The 20,398-nt window shown below is 45.8% G+C and overlaps 1 protein-coding gene across 9 annotated transcripts in view; it reads right to left on the bottom strand.

The window, feature by feature from the left end:
* The window catches only part of cstf2 (cleavage stimulation factor, 3' pre-RNA, subunit 2), a 94,017-nt gene that overhangs the window by 26,998 nt on the left and 46,621 nt on the right, over positions 1 to 20,398 (bottom strand). For 4 of the 9 annotated variants that reach the window (XR_011946651.1, XM_072505259.1, XM_072505265.1 and 1 more), the window contains 3 exons: positions 18,685 to 19,253; positions 14,609 to 14,749; positions 2,282 to 2,514 (listed from right to left, as the gene is read on the bottom strand). Coding sequence is in view for 8 of the 9 variants with exons in the window: in XM_072505259.1 (XP_072361360.1) it covers positions 2,282 to 2,514; positions 14,609 to 14,749; positions 18,685 to 19,253 (943 nt within the window). In the remaining variant the exon portion in view is untranslated. The remainder of the gene's footprint in view (positions 1 to 2,281; positions 2,515 to 14,608; positions 14,750 to 18,684; positions 19,254 to 20,398) is intronic. The other 5 variants (XM_072505260.1, XM_072505266.1, XM_072505262.1 and 2 more) reach the window with 4 other exon arrangements.

Genomic DNA, 20,398 nt, shown 5'->3' with positions numbered 1-20,398 from the left:
ATTCAAGCAACAGGGTCTTAACCATCACAAATGGCAATAATGTCACTAGACATTCCAAGAAAATAGGTTCTGAAGAAAAGGACAGCTCCAGTTCATGGAGATGAACACTTCTCTGTTGTCAGTACTCCATAGAGTCAATGAACCATTCAAATTTACTTGCAATAATTGGTTAATGGTGCAGCAGATAAAGACTGAAAACAGCTCCTTCAGTAGCTTTCCTTAACAACGTGAATTTAATATGATTAAATATTCAATCCAACTTGCTCAGACCCGTGTTTACATGACAGAAAGACACAACAGCGCAATCTGCTATACTGTATCTTGCAGCAAATTTACCATTTCATTGTCGTTTCTTTACAACTGTGAACTTGTAAAAAAAAAAATATATTTTAATTCTCCTCCTTTTTCACATTTTCTTCCAAATTTACACCCAACAACAAACAATAATCAGTAATGAATACAATATCAATCCCCATATCAATAACAACGATCCCATCCTCCCACCAAACATTAGCCCGATGTTAACATAAACAAATGACAAAAAGGAATCAGGAATCACCCATAGTCACCATTAACACCAAGTCCCCCTCCCCCCAACCCTCCCAGCATCTCCCCCACCCGTAATGTTCGATGTAATTCAATTCTCGAAAGTGCATAATAAATAACGCCCAGGAATTGTAGAACCCCTTCATCCTTCCCCTCCCCTCAGTTCAAATTTGACCTTCTCAAGCGTCAAGAATTCCAGCAGGTCCCCCCGCCACTCCAGAGCACAGGGTGGAGAGGTTGATCTCCACCCTAACAGTATCCGCCTTCGGGCGATCAATGAGGCGAAGGCTACATCTGCCTCCACACTCGTTTCCAACCCCGGCTGGTCCGACACCCTGAATATGGCCTCCCGAGGGCCCGGGTCCAGTTTCACGTGCACCACTTTAGCGATTACCCTAAAAACCTCCTTCCAGTAATCCTCCAGCTTTGAACAGGACTAAAACATATGAAGGCAAAGTGGGAGGAAGAGTTGGGAGAGGGTATGGAGGAGGGGTTCTGGTGTGAGGTGTTCCGGAGGGTGAATGCCTCCACCTTGTGTGTGAGCTTGGGGCTGATACAGCTTAAGGTGGTGTGTAGAGCACATCTTACAAGGGCGAGGATGAGCACCGCCCCCCCCCCCCCCCCCCCCCCCCCCCCCCGCCCGCAACGTTCACAAACATCCTCTACCCCCTCAGAGAGCCGGCTCATCCTCGCCCTTGTAAAGTATGCTCTATACACCACCTTCAGCTGTATCTGCCCCAACCTCGCACACGAGGTGGAGGTGTTCACCCTCCGGAGCACCTCACACCAGAACCCCTCCTCCATACCCTCTCCCAACTCTTCCTCCCACTTTGCCTTGATCCCTTCCAGCGGCGCCTTCTCCTCTTCCAAAATAGCCCTGTAAACCGCCGATACTATCCCCTTATCCAGTCCGTCTGTCGTCATCACCTCCTCCAGCAATGTGGAAGCTGGCACTACTGGGAAGCTCTATATCTCCTTCCTGGCAAAGTCTCGAACCTGCATGTACCTAAACATTTCCCCCTGCTCCAGCCCATACTTCGCTCTCAGCTCCTTCAATCCTGCAAACCGACCCCCAAGAAACAAATCTTTTAGTGTCCTAATTCAGTTCTCCTCCCATGTACAACTGTGAACTTTAGTATCATACCGCACTGAAGAAAATGCATGACGTGCAGCAGAACATTTCCAAATTGGGCTGCATCCAACAGTCAAAGGAACGATCAAACTAACACTCTGATAAAATGAGGTAAACAATTAAGTGATATTGACTAAGACACCACCATAAAGTTGAGTAAAGTATTAAGAAAGGTGCTTCTGAAGGTGGTTGAGTAGTTTAAACCACATAAACACTCGATAAATCTATGCAATAACACAGTCACATGACACACTAGTCCTCCGGTATGCAATAGCACAGTAAGGAGGATAATCCCGGGTTTCTGATTTGAACCCTACTGCTGCAGGGAGATGCTGAGAAAGCCATGCTGCCCCCACAGGGGCAAGGGCAGAAAAACTACGACTATCTCAGGTGTAAGAGAGGTCGGCATACGACTTAAAGCTGAGGTTACGAGGGAGAGAATCATGATCTTAAGAAAATAAACAGGAATTTTGTCCCGTTTGTATCAGTTTGAAAAGCCTTCTTTTTCATGACAGGTTAAACAGAAATTTGAATCACTTTTACAGGCAATTAATTCATTTTAAAAGATGGTTCACTGGCAATAAATAAGTCAAACTCCCCTACCTGTCGAGGTGGAACAGGTTGTTGGGGTCCCGGAGGTACACTATTCCCAATTTGATGAGCGCCTGGGCCTGGAACTTGGATCCCTCCAGGCATTGGTCCTCTTGGATTTGAGACTGGGCCTTGGTTTGGTCCTGGACCTGGCCCTGGTCCTGGTACTGGTCCTGATCCCTGACCTGGTCCTTGTCCTCTGGTGTCAATACCTCTTGAATCGATACCTCTGGGGTCTCTAGTGCCTAAACACAAATTAGAAAATTAGTCTGACTTTAAATAACTTTCCATCTCTAATTTCCTGGAGACTCCATCTCCTTATTGTATAATTTATAGGTATAACACTAATTATTAAGTAATGCATTTTACTTCCAGCATGTTGAGGATCTATTACTCTTGGTTAGAGCAACGCACAATTAAACTGATCAAAGATTTTCTTGCATTTTCAAAGAAATCTCCCCAAATTAAACATGCACAAGATTTTCTACAGGTAATATTTTTGGCATGTAGATTTTGCAGAGCTAACGTTAAAGACAATCACAGCAGAAACAAAAGTCAAACTGCATTGACCATACCTGAATTCTTCATATTACTGCAATCAAACTACCATTTAACATTGAGAGAAAGAACAAAGTTTCAAATCCTCAGGAATCCCAAAAATGTTTTATGCTTTTGATGTGCAGTTAATTCTGTAGGCAAACACAGCAGCTAATTTGCACACGGCAAGGTTCCACAAACAGCAATCAGAAGACCAAGCAGTTAATGCGCTTTTAGGAAACCAGGTAAACTGCTTACTCTTCTTAAAATAAGGCCATCCGATTTTTCCATTTACTGGAAAGGTTTCATACTTCAATGAAGTATCAGTCAAAGTCAGTATAGCAAGGGTTTTAACTTCAGCCATATCACTCATTAGGAACTGAGCCAGGTTGACATTTGTAGGTAACATGCTCTTGAGAGCTTACCAACTTCAAACACTGCTTCAGAAACTTTAACAACATATACACTAACAAGAACTCAATGGGAACTCAAACAGAGGGTAGCAATGGTTGATACAGAACATTAAATGCAAATTACCATCAGCCCACAGGAGAACTTGAGCATCTCTAAGAAACATATGACTAATTGGGATTGCAAGTATGGTAATAATAATCTTCTTTATTGTCACAAGTAGGCTTACATTAACACTGCAATGAAGTTACTGTGAAAAGCCCCTAGTTGCCACATTCCGGGGCCTGTTCGGGTACACGGAGGGAGAATTCAGAATGTCCAAATTACCTAACAGCACGTCTTTTGGAACTTGTGGGAGGAAACCGGAGCACCTGGAGGAAACTCACGCCGTCACAGGGAAAACGTGCAGACTCCGCACAGACAGTGACCCAAGCCGGGAATCGAACCTAGGACCCTGGCGCTGTGAAGCAACAGTGCTAACCACTGTGCTGCCGTGCCACCCATAAACTGCATTTTTGATTGGGCAATAAATTGGTAACCTCAAAAGTCTAATGTGTGGGGCGGCACGTGCTGCCATTGCACTGGGACTATGGTGCTGAGGACCTGGGTTCAAACCCCGGCCCTGGGTCACTGTCCGTGTAAAGTTTGCACATTCTCCCCATGTCTGCGTGGGTTTCGCCCCCAAAACCCAAAGATGTGCTGGTTAGGTGGATTGGCCATGCTAAATTGCCCCTTAATTGGAAAAAAATAACAATTGGGTACTTTAAAAAAAAGTCTGATGTGCATGGTGTCAGCGTGTGAATTCTATCCTTTTTGTACACTCTAATAAAATGGTAAGATAAAAAGCAAAGTGTGCGAAAGTACTTTGATAGATAATAAGAAAAGGAGGAGGCTATTTGGCCTATTGAGCCTGCTTCGCCATTCAATAAGATTATGGTTGATCAGGTTGTGGTCTTAAATGCACTTTCCTGCCTGGCCCCATAACCCTCGACTCCCCTGATCACAAATTTGCTAAATAGCCTTGAATATATTCATGATTCAGCCTCCTGTCTCAGAGGAGGAGAATCCCAAAAAACTAACGACCCTCTGGAAGAAGGTCTCCTTCTTAAATGGGAGACCATTTATTTCTAAATTCTGCCCCCTAGTTCTAGATTCCAGCAGGCAGACATCCTCTCAGCATTTAGCCGGTGAAGTAGCAAGACTTCCCTACTTTTGTACTCCTTGCAATAAAGGCCAACATTCTATTTGCCTTTCTAATTACTGGCTCTATCAGCATGCTAACTTTTTAAGATTCATGCTGTACGTGATTTCCTTCCTTGGTTACTGGATATTGGCAAATGCACTTTAAATAAATGTACAAATACCTATATACCTATACTGCTTGAGCATATATAAAAAGGTGCTGCAAAAGAGTGTATATGGTTTAAAAGGTATTGTAGGCACACATCAGGTACAGTAGCATGTAACTGGACTAGTAACCAAATTCAAATCCCAACATGGCAAGTTAAACAGCAAAAGAAGCATTCTTTGGACAGGTCTAAGTGAAAGATCAGATTAACAAATTCCATTCCATACATCCAGTCATAAACAGTGGTAACAATTAAGCAATGAATGGGAGGAGGAAGTTTCATGAACATCCCCATCACCAAGTGCAAAGGGCATGAATTTGCAATCCTCTTTACTCATAAGTGCTGCCTGGCTGATCCATCTCAGCCAGATGTCAGTCTCCACTCCATGTGGTATCGAGAAATATCTGAGCACACTGGATATAGCAACAGCTATGTTTCCGACAACATTTTGGATGTAGTGCTCAGGACTTGTGCTATAGAACCAACTGCAGCTCTAGCCAAGGTGTGAGTACTGCTACAATATTGGAAAATATGCCCTGTCCACAAAAAGTGGGCCAGTTCCAATCCAGCCAATTTACCACTTCATCAGTCTACTGTCAATTATCAGATGTGTGATGGAAGGAGTTGTCAAGTGTTATCAAGCAGAAATTGCTCACGAATAACTTGTTCATCAATGCTCAGTTTGGGTTCCACCAGGTCATCTAGTCTTCAGTACTGACTTGATATAAGCATGGTCAAAAGAACTGAAATCACGAGCTGAGGTGAATGACAACCCTTAGCATCAAGGCAGAATTGACCAATTGTGGCATCAAACAGTCTTTGTTAAATTAAAGTCAATGGGAATCAGGGAAAACTCTCCAGCAGTTGAGTCATACCTAGCACAACAGAAAATGGTTGTGGCTGCTGGAAGGTCAATCGTCTCAACCCAAGACATCACTGCAAGAATTCCTCAGTATAGTGTCCGATGGGAAACTACCTTCAGCTGCTCCATCAATGACCTTTGTAAGAGTCCCTCCTGCTTATTTCCTTTGTTTACATTTTTAAAAAAAAATTATTTTGGTCTGTGAACCCATAATAACATATACCTTTAAGCAGAAGACTTAAAAGCATAACAGTCTGCTGGCCAGGACAGTGTTTCCAAGTTTGGCATTTTGGAAAGGAGAAGCCCGATTCTTCGGCACGGAGTGGATCTTAGGAACCGGTTGTGGAGAGAGTTGATTTAATTAGTTAACTGGTAACCAGTGGGTTGGCCAGGGACAGTGTTCTACCTGACAGCAGTCAGTGATTGGTTCCTGCGTGATTCTTTCTGAGAACTGAACAGAAGTGTTCAGACCTTAAAAGTAAAAGGAACACTCTCTGGCTTGCTGAAATGAAAATACTGCTCAATTATTTTGAAAGCATTGAGTGCCTGACACATCCTTTGCTGTAAACATGAAATGATGCTGAGTCTGGAGAGAAAGTAGACAACCCGCCAGAAGAAACCATCTCAAGCCTAGAGGGAAGAAGTAGTAAACCCAAATCATAACTTCAGAGAGAGACATTGACTGGAAGTCATCCCAGTGATTCAAAGATCCTTATCCTTTTATTTATATTTTATTTCCCTTTCCCCTCTGTGTTGTTTGTCTAAGCATAGAGTGTGTGCCAAGTTAGAAAGGAGGGGTTGGGAAAAATGTAATTGTCGTAGTAGACATTCAGTTACATTTTCTGTCTGTTTAATTATAACCTAATAAAAGGTTACTTGTGTTAAAGTTACAAACCTGGTGATTATAGTTTGTCGGGATCACCCGTGGACCTTGGGTACTTTAAATAAAATCTAATTTCATCTATGTTGTGACTCCAGATGAAGTGGAACTGGAATTGACTGTGCTAACCCAGGGTGTTGTGACACTATATTTCTAACGTAAGGTCAGAAGTGGAAATTTTTGCAGATGACTGCATAGTGTCTGTTTCATTTGCAACTTCTCAGATTGCAAAGTGCCTTCATACAGGATGATCTGGACAACATGCAGGTTTGGGATGGCAAGTAACATTAGTGTACACAAATGGCAGGCAATGAGAGGAATAACCACGTAAAACTACCGCCCCCATGACATTTAATGGCATAATCATCCCTGAATCCCTCACCATCAACATTGATCAGAAACCTGCATTAACCACATAAATAGTGCTGCTACAAGATTAAGTCAAGGTACTGCGTGCTGAACAACTCACCACCTGATTCCCTTTCCCATCATCTGCAAGGCATAAGTCAGGATTATGATGGAATACTCTCCATTCGTCTTGATGATTATAGCTCCAACAACATTCAAGCTCAACACCATCCAGGATAAAGCAGCCCACTGATTGGCACGCACCTAAAATGAACATTCACTACATCCAACACTGGTGCTCTGTGACTGGTGTGTAGCATCTACAATATACCTTGCAGCAACCCACCAATGTTTCTTTGACAGCACCTTCTAAATCTGCGACCTTTACCACCTTGAAGGGCAGCCAGTGCATGAAAAACACTGCCACCTATCAAGTTCCCTTCCAAGGCGCACAGTATCCTGGCCTAGAAATATACAATAATGCCATCATTCTTGCTGGATTCAGATACTGAAACTTCCTACCAAACTGTACTCTGAGTATACCCACATCACATGAACTACATTTATTTTAAGAATCCCATCAAATTCTCAAGAGCAGTTAGATATGGATAATAAATGTTTCATTGTCAGCAATGCCTATTTCGACTTCCGGTTGCGGCTATGCGGAGCTAAGCCGCACGATTCGGCAGCTCCCGCTATTACGGAATTTCGGGCTCATTGGAGGAGCCCCAACGGAATTTTTTCAAAGGCAACCTGTGGGGAAGGGAAGAGAGAGGTCCCCCTCCAACTTTTATGGACCGGACCAGAAGTGCAACAGCCAAAAAAGCAGCATTAGAGCAGCGGGAGAAGCGAGGGGAAAAAACAAAATGGCGGCGGCCGGGGACAAAGCGGAGTGCGGGCCGGAGCTGCAGGAGTTCATCAAGCGCTGCTTCGAGGAGCTGTGCAAGGAGATGCTGGCGCCTATGCTGGCGGCAATTGAAGGACTAGGGATTACCCAGAAGGCCCACGAGGTAAAGATCCAGGAGGTACAGAAAAGAGTCAGTGAAAATGAGGACGAACTCTTGGGCCTGGCGGTGAGAGTGGAGCAGCACGAGGCGCTACACAAGAGGTGGGCGGGAAGACTTGAAGACCTGGAGAACAGGTCGAGGAGAAAGAATCTGCGGATCCTGGGTCTCCCAGAAGGAGTGGAGGGGGCTGATGCCGGGGCATACGCGAGCACGATGATCGGGGCGATGATGGGGATGGAGGCCCCTTCGAGGCCGCTGGAGCTGGATGGGGCACACAGGGTGCTGGCAAGGAGGCCCAAGGCAAACGAGCCGCCAAAGGCGATGGTGGTGAGATTACACCGGTTCACGGACAGAGAGAGGGTCCTGAAATGGGCCAAGAAGGAGCGGAGCAGCAAGTGGGACAATGCAGAGATCCGAATATACCCGGACTGGAGCACGGAGGTTGCAAAGCGGAGAGTGGGTTTCAACCGGGCCAAAGCGGTGTTGCACCGGAAAGGAGTGAAATTCGGAATGCTGCAGCCAGCGCGACTGTGGGTCACATACAAGGACCAACACTATTACTTCGAAATGCCTGAAGAGGCGTGGACCTTCATACAAACCGAAAAGTTGGAATCTAACTGAGGGTTTGTGAGGGTGGGGGGGTTGTTTTGGGGTTTGATGTGTGATGGTTGTTGTTTTAGGGGGTCAATAACGCGCAGGAAATGTTACATGGGCTGGGGGAGAGACACAAGGCCGCTGCGCCAGAGGGGGCGGGGCAGGCTTTGGAAAGCGCGGGGTTTTTCCCGCGTGCGGGAAGAAAGGCGGGAAGGGGTACGAAGGAACGCATATTGATTGGGAGACTCCCACAAGGGGTGGTCAAAGGGACGGCGGGGGAAGCCAGGGTCAGCAGGTGTCAGCTGACTTACGGGAGTGATATGGGGGGAGGAAAAAAGCTAGACAGGGGTCTAGCGGGGGGGAGGGGAGGGGGGGGGGGGGAAGGGTTGCTGCTGCACTGGCCGAAAGGGAATGGGACACAGAAAAGGTGGTCGGGACGGGGGTCCCCTGGCTGGGGGACTGGAGGGTGAGGGAGGCGCGGACACGGGACTGGCCCAGAAAAGGAGATGGCTAGTCGGGGGGGGGCCTCCAATCCGGCTGATAACGTGGAACGTGAGGGGCCTGAAAGGGCCGGTGAAGAGGGCTCGAGTGTTCGCGCACTTAAAGGGACTGAAGGCAGACGTGGTCATGCTCCAAGAGACACATCTGAAGGTGGCGGACCAGGTCAGGTTAAGAAAGGGATGGGTAGGACAGGTATTCCACTAGGGACTGGACGCGAAGAATAGAGGGGTGGCAATATTGGTGGGAAAGCGTGTGTCATTTGAGGCCAAGACTATCGTAGTGGATAATGGAGGGCGATATGTAATGATGAGCGGTAGGCTGCAAGTGACGTGGGTGGTGTTGGTAAATGTATACGCCCCGAACTGGGATGATGCTGGATTCATGAAGCGCATGTTGGGGCGCATTCCGGACCTGGAGGTAGGAGGCCTGATAATGGAAGGGGACTTCAATACAGTGTTGGACCCAGCACTGGACCGCTCCAGATCAAGGACTGGAAAGAGGCCGGCGGCGGCCACGGTGCTTAGGGGGTTTATGGATCAGATGGGGGGATCGGACCCACGGAGGTTTGCAAGACCGCAGGCCAGGGAATTTTCTTTCTTCTCCCATGTGCACAAAGCCTACTCCCGGATAGATTTTTTTGTTCTGGGCAGGGCGCTCATCCCGAGAGTGGAGGGGACGGAGTATTCGGCCATAGCCGTTTCGGATCACACCCCGCACTGGGTGGAACTGGAGCTGGGAGACGAGAGGGACCAACGCCCGCTGTGGCGGCTGGATGTGGGCTGCTGGCAGATGAGGTGGTGTGTGGGAAGGTGAGGGGGTGTATCGAAAGGTACTTGGAGGACAATGACAATGGGGAGGTGCGGGTGGGGGTGGTATGGGAGGCGTTGAAGGCGGTGATCAGGGGAGAGCTAATCTCCATCAGGGCTCATAGGGAGAAGACAGAGGGCATGAAAAGGGAGAGGTTAGTGGGGGAGATTTTGAGAGTGGACAGGAGATACGCAGAGGCCCCGGAGGAGAGATTACTTGGGGAATGACGACGGCTCCAGGCGGAGTTTGACCTGTTGACCACAGGGACGGCGGAGGCACAGTGGAGGAAAGTGCAGGGGGCGACCTACGAGTATGGGGAAAAGGCTAGTCGGATGCTGGCACACCAGCTCCGTAAGAGGATCGCAGCGAGGGAAATACGGGGAGTCAAAGATGGAAGGGGAGACACGGTTCGGAGTGCGACAAAAATAAACGAGGTATTCAAGGCCTTCTATGAAGAGCTGTACAGATCCCAGCCCCCAGCGGGGGAAGAGACGATTCCTAGACCAACTGAGATTCCCGAGGGTGGAGGAGCAAGAGGTGGCTGGTTTGGGGGCACCAATTGGTTTGGAGGAGCTGAGCAAGGGTTTAGGGAGTATGCAGGCAGGGAAGGCCCCGGGACCAGACGGGTTCCCGGTGGAGTTCTACAGGAAGTACGTAGACTGTTGGCCCGCTACTAGTGAGGACCTTTAATGAGGCAAGAGAGGAGGGGACCCCGCCCCCGACAATGTCAGAAGCGACAATTTCATTGATCCTAAAGCGGGAAAAGGACCCACTGCAATGCGGATCGTACAGGCCAATCTCGCTCCTCAATATGGATGCTAAGTTGTTGGCAAAAGTGCTGGCCACGAGGATCGAGGACTGTGTCCCGGGGGTGATCCACGAGGACCAGACGGGATTCGTAAAGGGCAGGCAATTAAACACTAATGTGCAGCGGCTCTTAAACGTGATAATGATGCCATCAGAGGGAGAGGCGGAGATAGTGGCAGCTATGGACGCAGAGAAGGCCTTTGACCGAGTAGAGTGGGAGTACCACTGGGAGGTGCTGCGTAGGTTTGGGTTCGGGGGAGGGGTTATCAGTTGGGTTAAGCTCCTTTACAGAGCCCCGGTGGTGAGTGTAGTGATGAACCGGCGGAGGTCGGAGTACTTTCGGCTGTACCGAGGAACGAGGCAGGGGTGCCCCCTGTCCCCCCTGTTGTTTGCATTGGCGATCAAACCCTTGCCATGTCATTGAGGGAGTCTAATAAATGGAGGGGGGTGATCCGAGGGGGAGAAGAGCATTGGGTGTCGCTATATGCGGATGACCTGTTGCTGTACGTGGCGGATCCAATGGAGGGGATGGTGGAGGTCATGCAGACTCTAAGGGAGTTTGGGGAGTTTTTGGGCTATAAGCTCAATGTAGGGAAGAGTGAGCTCTTTGTATTACAGGCAGGGGACCAAGAAAGAGGGATAGGGGACCGACCGCTAAGGAGGGCGGAGGGGAGCTTTCGGTATCTGGGGATCCAGATAGCCAGTAGCTGGGGGGCCCTATATAAACTGAATCTGACGAGGTTGGTGGAGCAAATGGAGGAGGACTTCAAAAGATGGGACATGTTACTGCTCTCGCTGGCGGGTAGAGTGCAGTTGGTCAAAATGGTGGTCCTTCCGAGGTTTCTGTTTGTGTTTCAGTGCCTTCCCATCGTGATCACCAAGGCCTTTTTCAAGAGAGTAGGTAGGAATGTAATGGGGTTTGTGTGGGCAAATAGGACCCCCAGGGTAAGGAGAGGGTTCCTGGAACGAAGTAGGGACCGAGGAGGGTTGGCGCTGCCAAACCTAGGGAGCTACTACTGGGCAGCAAATGTGGCGATGATCCGCAAGTGGGTGATGGAGGGAGAGGGGGCGACATGGAAGAGGATGGAGATGGCATCCTGTAAAGGAACGAGCCTGGGGGTTTGGTGACGGCACCGCTGCCGCTCTCGCCGACAAGGTACACCACAAGCCCGGTGGTGGCAGCAACGCTAAGGATCTGGGGCCAGTGCAGATGGCACGGGGGGCAATGGGAGCCTCGGTGTGGTCCCCGTTCAGGGGTAACCACCGGTTTGTCCCGGGGAGGATGGACGGGGGGGGGGGGGGGGGTTCCAGAGCTGGCATCGGGCGGGGATTAGAAGAATGGGGGACCTGTTCATTGACGGGACATTTGCGAGCCTAGGGGCACTGGAGGCGAAGTTTGAGATACCACCGGGAAATGCTTTTAGATATATGCAGGTGAGGGCATTTGTGAGGCGACAGGTGAGGGAATTCCCGTTGCTCCCGGCACAAGAAATTCAGGACAGGGTGATCTCGGGTGTATGGGTTGGGGAGGGCAAGAAGTCGGCAATATACCAGGAGATGAAAGAAGAGGGGGAAGCGCTGGTAGAAGAGCTGAAGGGTAAATGGGAGGAGCTAGGGAAGGAGATTGAGGAAGGTCTGTGGGCTGATGCCCTAGGTAGGGTTACTTCCTCCTCCTCGTGTGCCAGGCTCAGCCTGATACAATTTAAGGTGGTCCACAGAGCGCACTTGACGGGGGCGAGGTTGAGTAGGTTCTTTGGGGTAGAGGACAGATGTGGAAGGTGCTCAGGGAGCCCGGCGAACCATGTCCATATGTTTTGGTCATGCCCGGCACTGGAGGGGTTCTGGAGAGGAGTGGCGGGAGCAATATCTCAGGTGGTGAAAGTCCGGGTCAAGCCAAGCTGGGGGCTATTTTGAGTAGTGGATGAGCCGGGAGTGCAGGAGGCGAAAGAGGCCGGCATTCTGGCCTTTGCGTCCCTAGTAGCCCGGCGACGGACCTTGCTAATGTGGAAGGAGGCGAAGCCCCCCCAGCGTGGAGGCCTGGATAAACAACATGGCTGGGTTCATAAAGCTGGAGAGGATTAAGTTTGCCTTGAGACTGTCTGCGCAGGGATTCTATAGGCGGTGGCAACCATTCCTAGGCCATCTCACGGAGCATTAGAGGAAGGTCGGTCAGCAGCAGGCAGCAGCAACCCGGGGGGGGGGGGGGGGGGGGGGGGGGGGGGAGAAGAGAGAGAGAGAGAGAGAGAGAGAAGCAATGCCTATTTCCCATGACCAAGGCAGCACGGTAGCATTGTAGGGCAGCACGGTAGCATTGTGGTTAGCATAATTGCTTCACAGCTCCAGGGTCCCAGGTTCGATTCCCGGCTTAGGTCACTGTCTGTGCAGAGTCTGCATGTTCTCCCAGTGTGTGTGTGTGTGTGTGTGTGTGTGTGTGTTTCCTCCGGGTGCTCCGGTTTCCTCCCACAGTCCAAAGATGTGCGGGTAAGGTGGATTGGCCATGCTAAATTGTCCTTAGTGTCCAAAATTGCCCTTAGTGTTGGGTGGGGTTACTGGGTAATGGGAACAGGGTGGACGTGTGGGCTCGGGCAGGGTGCTCTTTCCAAGAGCCGGTGCAGACCCAATGGTCTGAATGGCCTCCTTCTGCACTGTAAATTCTATAAGCCAAAGGTTCCTAACAGATGCTAAGTCTCTTGATAATAGATGGGCTAAACCACACCCCATTAATACTAAATTAATGATTGTGTGAAATATAAATCTCAACTTCCAAATTTATCATACTCTGCAAGGGGTTTGGACTAACTTTAAGATTATTTTTCACTGCTTATAGCCATTTTCTTTTTATTGTCAAGGTAAAATACTTTTGTTTTAAAGCATGCCTAAAGGCCTCTGATTGAATTCTATATATTTACCACTATATCTTAACGGAGGAAGAATATTGAATCTGCATCAACTAAATCTAACTGGTATTTAGGTAGTAAACCTACCTCATTAAGAAACGTATAAAGGTCAAGAGACATCAGTAACCAAAAGATACTATTTTTAAAACAATACCTGAGGCATACCATTTAAAAAGAAATGTATCTAAACACTAAAGGTGTACTACAAACATATTCCACAAACCTTCCTACAGGATAACATCGCAGTGTTATAGAAGATCTTCAGTTCCTTATATTAATGACAATATGTCCATCTTAGCATAGCAAGAAGCTACACATCACAAAATTATTAATCCCATTCATTTAGAACATGCAGTGATATTGTTCAAACTAAAACTGCTTAAATAATTAAAAGTGAAACAAGTTCAAAGGAAACAATAAATTACAATTTACAAGAACTGCCTCACAGAACAAAATAATTACAAGTTAAAAGGATTATAGGTTGGCTCACAGCATCCGACCCTTCCTAAACAAAGGCCACAGAATAGTGACATTGCAATGGACCAAATATAAAGAAGAGTTCTGCCAATGGGTCCAATAGGTTTGCTGTAGCCCAAAATGAAGATGGGCAGTATTTCTCGGTCTACCTGAATTTGGGTCTTCGACTGGGCAGCCTTCCACATTACTGATAGATTAAGTCCTCCAAAAGAGAAGCATTCTGAGATACGAGTGACTGAAACGCTGGGAGCCAAGGGCAACATACTGGCCACATTACTTAAAGGTTAGGGGACAGGGCATAGTGGGCATTGAGAAGAAGTAGTTAAAAACTATTTCCTTCAAAGTACTGTTAGGGTTTCAATACGTTTTGGATACTGGACTTGTATTTTTTTATTTTGGACGCTCCAACTGGTGAACACCTGATGGTTTGTCCGTAAAGACTTTTGTGGTGTGTATGGTGCCTTTTCACTATAGTCTGGTAGTGGGTCAATGTGTATTGAATTTAGATTATGACACAAGACATACACTGGCACAAAATTAAATTATATTGGTACACTTTTCTTATAGTCCATTAGTACCAACGTGCTAAATAAATCCTGATCAATATCTTTGAGGGATTGAGGAAGGGAGGAATGTCCACTGTATATATTTGTTAATTCTATTCACCTAACAAAATAGTTAAGCTGCTTCAGAAATGCATGGTTAAAGGAAGCTACATTAATATTCTCCCAACCTGTAAACATCCGGTGATCCAGCAAAAGCTTGCAGTCAAACACTTCAACAGTATTTTGTGAAAGGTGTTATATCTGGATACTGTGAGCCAACCTAGAGGTAAGAATGGAGATGACTAGGTTTTCCTCACCCATGGGTGCATTTGGTTGATGTGTGTTCGGGTAAGGCCCTCCACGAGGGTCTTGCTGAGCAGCAGGAGGCTGGGAGCGAGGATCATGCTGAGGTCCAGATCGAGGATCATGAGATGGAATACTGCGGGGGTCAAATGAACCTAGGAGGCAAATAACTACTAATGATGGCAGGGAGAGAGAAGGTGGGGGAAAAAAAACAGGTGGTACACAAGCAAGCATAGAGGCTATATGGAGATTCATTTCAAAGGAGTATTTCTTCCTTATTAACATCAACTCATGAAATTATGTGGCAATTGTCCATTATCTTTAGGAGGTTTACTTTGGATGAAATGGACCCGCAATGATAATAGCTTTGGTCTCTAAAATATCTGCAATCAGCCAAGCATTTAACTATATAAATGAAAATCACAGCCTCATCACCAGATACAAAAACAAGTTACTGCAGAGAGAAATTAGATTCTTCTGGGATCTGAAACAGAATGATAGGTTAAAGTTTTAGGGGATGTTCTCTCCACTCCAGCATTTTTGTTTTTTGTTGCTGATTTCCAAGATTTATGGTTCTCCTTTCAATCTGTTACCGGATATTGTGCCACAGTGGCCTCCTAGGTTCTGGGGATAAGGGCCAGGTAATTATTCACCAAATGCTCATACCATATTGATATAAATTCAGAACAAATTTAGATGTTATATATTGTTGAATTAATGTTAGTTTCCACATTATATTTTCCAACTGCTTATATTAATTAGATTTATTACTTAATTATACTTTTATAACCTAAGGAAGGTAGGGCTTATGACATAGACCAAAGAAAGGTAATTTTGGGCTGCCCATCTTCAGTGTTAACCACAATCAATGATTAACAGTCATAAAGAGGAGGACGGAGAGGGGAAGATAACAGCCATGGGCTCCTACTCCAGTGACTTGTTGGAAGTGTACATGCGTGAAGTTCAGGTATTAGCAGGATCGGGTTAATCTGTGATGTTCGCTGACAGTTGAACTACTTTCTGGTACTCACCATAAAGGCTTGCAATATGAAAATTTCCAACTGAATACAGTCTGGAAGTTGACAATCAATCATGAAATCATATCTTAGCAAAAAGTGACTAGAGAAAGGGAGAAAACAGCTAAAACGTATTTTACAGAATCACTTGAAAGCTTTCCTACTGAATAGTAGATAATTGTAGCTTTACATTATTTTCACCAGTCCGACAAAACTTGCTATTCTGAGGGACATGTATAGCTGATGCTGGATACAACAGCTGTTAAAGGATAGCTCCTAAGAACTAAACACAGGTTAACTTTCTTTCCTGTCTTTAATGATCGTGAGTTATCTAGCAAACTTCCGTTTCGACAAGGTGCTCCTATGCTTGGGTGTTCCTAAACCTCGATACAGGAATGTAAATTCAGAAGAAATACCTCTTTCACTCTCGGTATACATATTTTTGTCCTGTTCAGTGAGAACCATCAATCAGTTCAGAAATTAACAGCTAATTCTTCCCAATTCACTGATAATAAATGTAGGTCAGGTTTATAGGAAATATGCATAAAGAATATGAATCTCCAATAGAAAAACAAACATATATGAAATTACCCCAAATGGTCACAAGACATTTCCTTCACATTACCCATGAGCCCCCCACCCCAAATTTCTGGTCTTTGTATTAGTGTTTCATATCTTTCAAAGTGAACGTATGCTGAAAAATCCACTAGAATATGTAGAAAGGACTTGCATTTACATGCCATCATTGATGTCCACAGGACATCCGAATGAAGTGCATTACAATGCTGTAATTTAGAAGCCTAGCAGCCAATTTTCATGCAACAAGGTTCCACATACAGTAGTGTGACAATGACCGGATAATTTATTTTTTGGTGTTGGCTGAGGGATATATATTAGCCTGGATGCAGGATATAGATCCTTGCTCTTCAATTAAATAATACTATGGGATTCTACATCCTACATCCACCTGAGAGAAAAGACATGGCCGTGTTTCATTGTTTCATCCAAAGACAATAGCTCCAACAATGCACCCATACCTCAGTACTGATCTGATGTGTCTATGTAGAAAATCTCTAGATGGAGATTGTAATACAAAACCTACTTTAAAAAAATTTGTTCATGGGATGTGGGCATTGCTGGCTGGCGAACATTTATTGCCCTGAACTGAGTGGCTTGCCCAGAAAGAACTTAAGAGTCAACCACATTGATCTGGAGTCACATGTAGGCCAAACTAGGTAATGATGGCAGATTTCCTTCCCTAAAGGACATAGGGTTTTTACGACAATCAACAAGGTTCCATGGTCATCATTAGACTTTTAATTCCAGATTTTTTATTGAATTCAAATTTCAACATCTGTCATGGTGAGATTTGAACCCAGATCCCCAGCGCATTACCCACGGTCTCTGGATTATTAGTCCAGTGGCAATACCTCCACGACATTGCCTCCCACTGACTTAGGAGATGGTGAGCTACAACTGACAAATTATGACAGATCAATTCAGGGGATATTCAGAAACTGAAATACTCTGTTTGCTTGTAAAAGCTCTCTCTGGATTGCTTTTACTTCTCAATAAATATGAATTACCTTCAGGTTTAATTACCACCTCCTTATTGTTGCCTTCAGAAGACGATGTCTCAAGATCGAAAAAAGATGAATTTGATAAACTGTAGAATCATGGAATGATACAGCTCGAGTACATTCAGTGAATCATGCCTGTGTAAGCTCTTTGAAACAGCCATCTAATTACTCCCAATCTCCACAGCCCTGCAATTGTTTCCCGTCCAAAAGTTTATATAATTCCATTTTGTTGGTTTCATTGAATTTGGTTCCAACATCCTTTCACATTGTGCATTCCAACTCACTGAATAAATCTGTTTTTCATGTCACCTCATGGCAATTTTTCCAATTACCTTAATTTTTGTCCTCTGGTACAGACCATTCTCCCATTTGAAAGTGTCCTATTTACTCTCTAAACAATTCATGATTTTGAACACCTCCAGCAAATCTTCATTATTCATTTCTGTTCTAAGGAGAACAACCTAGACAACACTGCCTTAAAGTGTGGTGCGCAAATGCTTGCATACTGTCATCAGAGAATACCTGCACTATCCGTGACTGGGCAATTCATAAACATTCTAAATCACTATTTAATAGCTCAAGCATCTAATAAAATTAATTTTCATTTTGAATTGTTATCTTGCCAGTTAGACACAATAATAATTTTCTGGGAAATGTTACTGGAGAGTACTCTGAGCACTTATTCATTGACTGACTTCTCCAAAAGTTTCCAAGATGCTGGAAAATCTGCCTTGAAAATGTTGATCACAGAAGGATCTTTGCACTTAAAAAAAAAAAATAAAAAAATTCTTCCCCAAACCACCCAGACCCAATGCTTCTTCTTTTTCCAAAGCCAATTCAGCAAAAAGGCTCCTTTGCAGCAAACTACCATTATGTGGTGTGATTACCGGCAGGCCATCAATGCTGCCAGGTGATTACCAGGCAGGAGGATACAATCAATGTAGTCAACATTTTTCCTTCCTTCTTCCTCGTCAATTCCCAACCACACTCCCACACTATGAGCAAACTGCCAGGCTGGTCAACATCACTGCTGACCCTACAACCCACACATCTGTGTAGAAGCATCCTTACAGAAGAGGAGAGCTTTTGAAAAAAAAAAAACATTTTAAAAGCTACTTGTTTGACTGGATTTTAACTACAAGTATAACAATTTTCACAAGTGCTTTTTATGATATATTACTGCTCTCCAGCATAGTTTTCAAATCATGCAAGAACAGGAAGATTAAATATAGATGAATGGAAAATAGTTAAACCATAAAAAACAATTCATTCCATTTCTGTGGCTATGACTCATCTTTCATTCTCTCACTCAACAGTATAAATATTTCCCACTTTCTCGGTCTTTTAGCTTTGACAAAGGGCCATCTGGACTCGAAACGTTAGCTCTTTTCTCTCCCTACATATGCTGCCAGACCAGCTGAGATTTTCCAGCATTTTCTCTTTGAATTCATTTTCCAAGCCACCCTCATATTACTGTGCTACACACTAACTTGCCTCGAGATTCATGGGGAGGTCCTCTCTGATCCATCATTGGGCCCCTTGGATCTCCCATCATCCCTCTTGGATCGCCCATGGGCCCTCTTGGTTCACCCATGGGCCCTCTTGGTTCACCCATGGGCCCTCTTGGCTCACCCATGGGCCCTCTTGGCTCACCCATGGGCCCTCTTGGCTCACCCATGGGCCCTCTCGGTTCACCCATGGGCCCTCTCGGTTCACCCATGGGCCCTCTCGGTTCACCCATGGGCCCTCTTGGTTCACCCATGGGCCCTCTTGGTTCACCCATGGGTCCTCTTGGTTCACCCATGGGCCCTCTTGGCTCACCCATGGGCCCTCTTGGCTCACCCATTGGCCCACGTGGCTCACCCATTGGCCCACGTGGCTCACCCATTGGGCCCCTCTGTTCACCAATGGGTCCTCTTTGTTCACCCATTGGCCCTGATCTCATGTCATGTTGCATTACTCGTGGTTCATGGGCATTTCTCATGTCAGGAGGCGGTCCTCTGCCATCATGACTAGGCACATGATGCATGGGTGGGCCTTGATGTGGGGGACCAATGTACCCTCTGAAAAGCAAAAAAAAAGAAAATTAGCTGTAGATTCAAATAATGGCTGGCAATTATGAAAATTAAATATGCCAATAAAAGAATGATAAAGTGGGAATAAAATCTGAAACATGAAAGTCATTTTATTTATTTTTTCATGGGATGTGATATTGCTGATAAAGGTCAGCATTTGTGGTCCATAATTAACCAAAGAACTGTGCATCAATTGTGATTTAGAGTAACATCTCCCCATGACATTCAATGGCATTACCATTGCTGCATTCTTCACAATCAGGATTGTAGGGGTTACCATTCACCAGAAACTGAACTCAAGATTGGATCGACCATATACTGTGGTTACAAGAGGTCATCATGCGGTGAGCAACTTGCTACCTGACAAAGCCTGCCCGCCATCTACAAGGTACAAATCAGGAGTGTAGTGGAATACTTGCCAATTGATTGCATGAGTGCAACAAAACAACACTTAAGGAGCATGAAACCACTTGATTGGCACCCCATCCACCAACACTCCCTCAGTCACCAGAGCAGAGTGGCAAAAGTGTGTAACACCCAAAATATGCATTGCAGAAACTCACCAAGGCTCTTTCAACTGCACCTTTCAAAACCATGATGTCACCACCTAGAAGGACAAGAGCAGCAGATGCATGGGGACATCACCATCTCATGTCTCCACCAAGGCACACATTATCCTGACTTGGAAGTATATTGTTTATCCAACACTGTCGAATAAAAGCCCGGGACTCCCTTCATAACAGCACTGTGGGTGATGCTACACCACATGGGCTTCAATGGTTGAAGGCAGTGGCTTACCAAGGGCAATTGGAGAGTGGCAATATTGACACCCATATCCCATGAAAGCATAGATTTTTTAAAAATCCTGAAAAAGTTCAAGAACTGACAACTCCAATCCATAATTTACAGTAGCTGATAGTCAAAATGTGCTGATTGGGCTCTTCAAGAGGAGAATTGCTAAACAAAAAGAGTTTGAGAACTGGAAATCTGAATAATACGCTGGCTACACTCCCACCACTTCATGAAAATCTCAAACTGGCTCCTATCATAATGTTGTACTATTTCATACAACTAAATCAGACTCTAAATGTTATTTAAAATAGCTCAATAGGCAAATCTAGTAACGGGTTGAC

The sequence above is a fragment of the Scyliorhinus torazame genome, chromosome 5, assembly GCF_047496885.1.
Source record: "Scyliorhinus torazame isolate Kashiwa2021f chromosome 5, sScyTor2.1, whole genome shotgun sequence".
Taxonomy (NCBI): Eukaryota; Metazoa; Chordata; class Chondrichthyes; order Carcharhiniformes; family Scyliorhinidae; genus Scyliorhinus; species Scyliorhinus torazame.
This window is presented reverse-complemented; position numbering and strand designations above follow the sequence as displayed.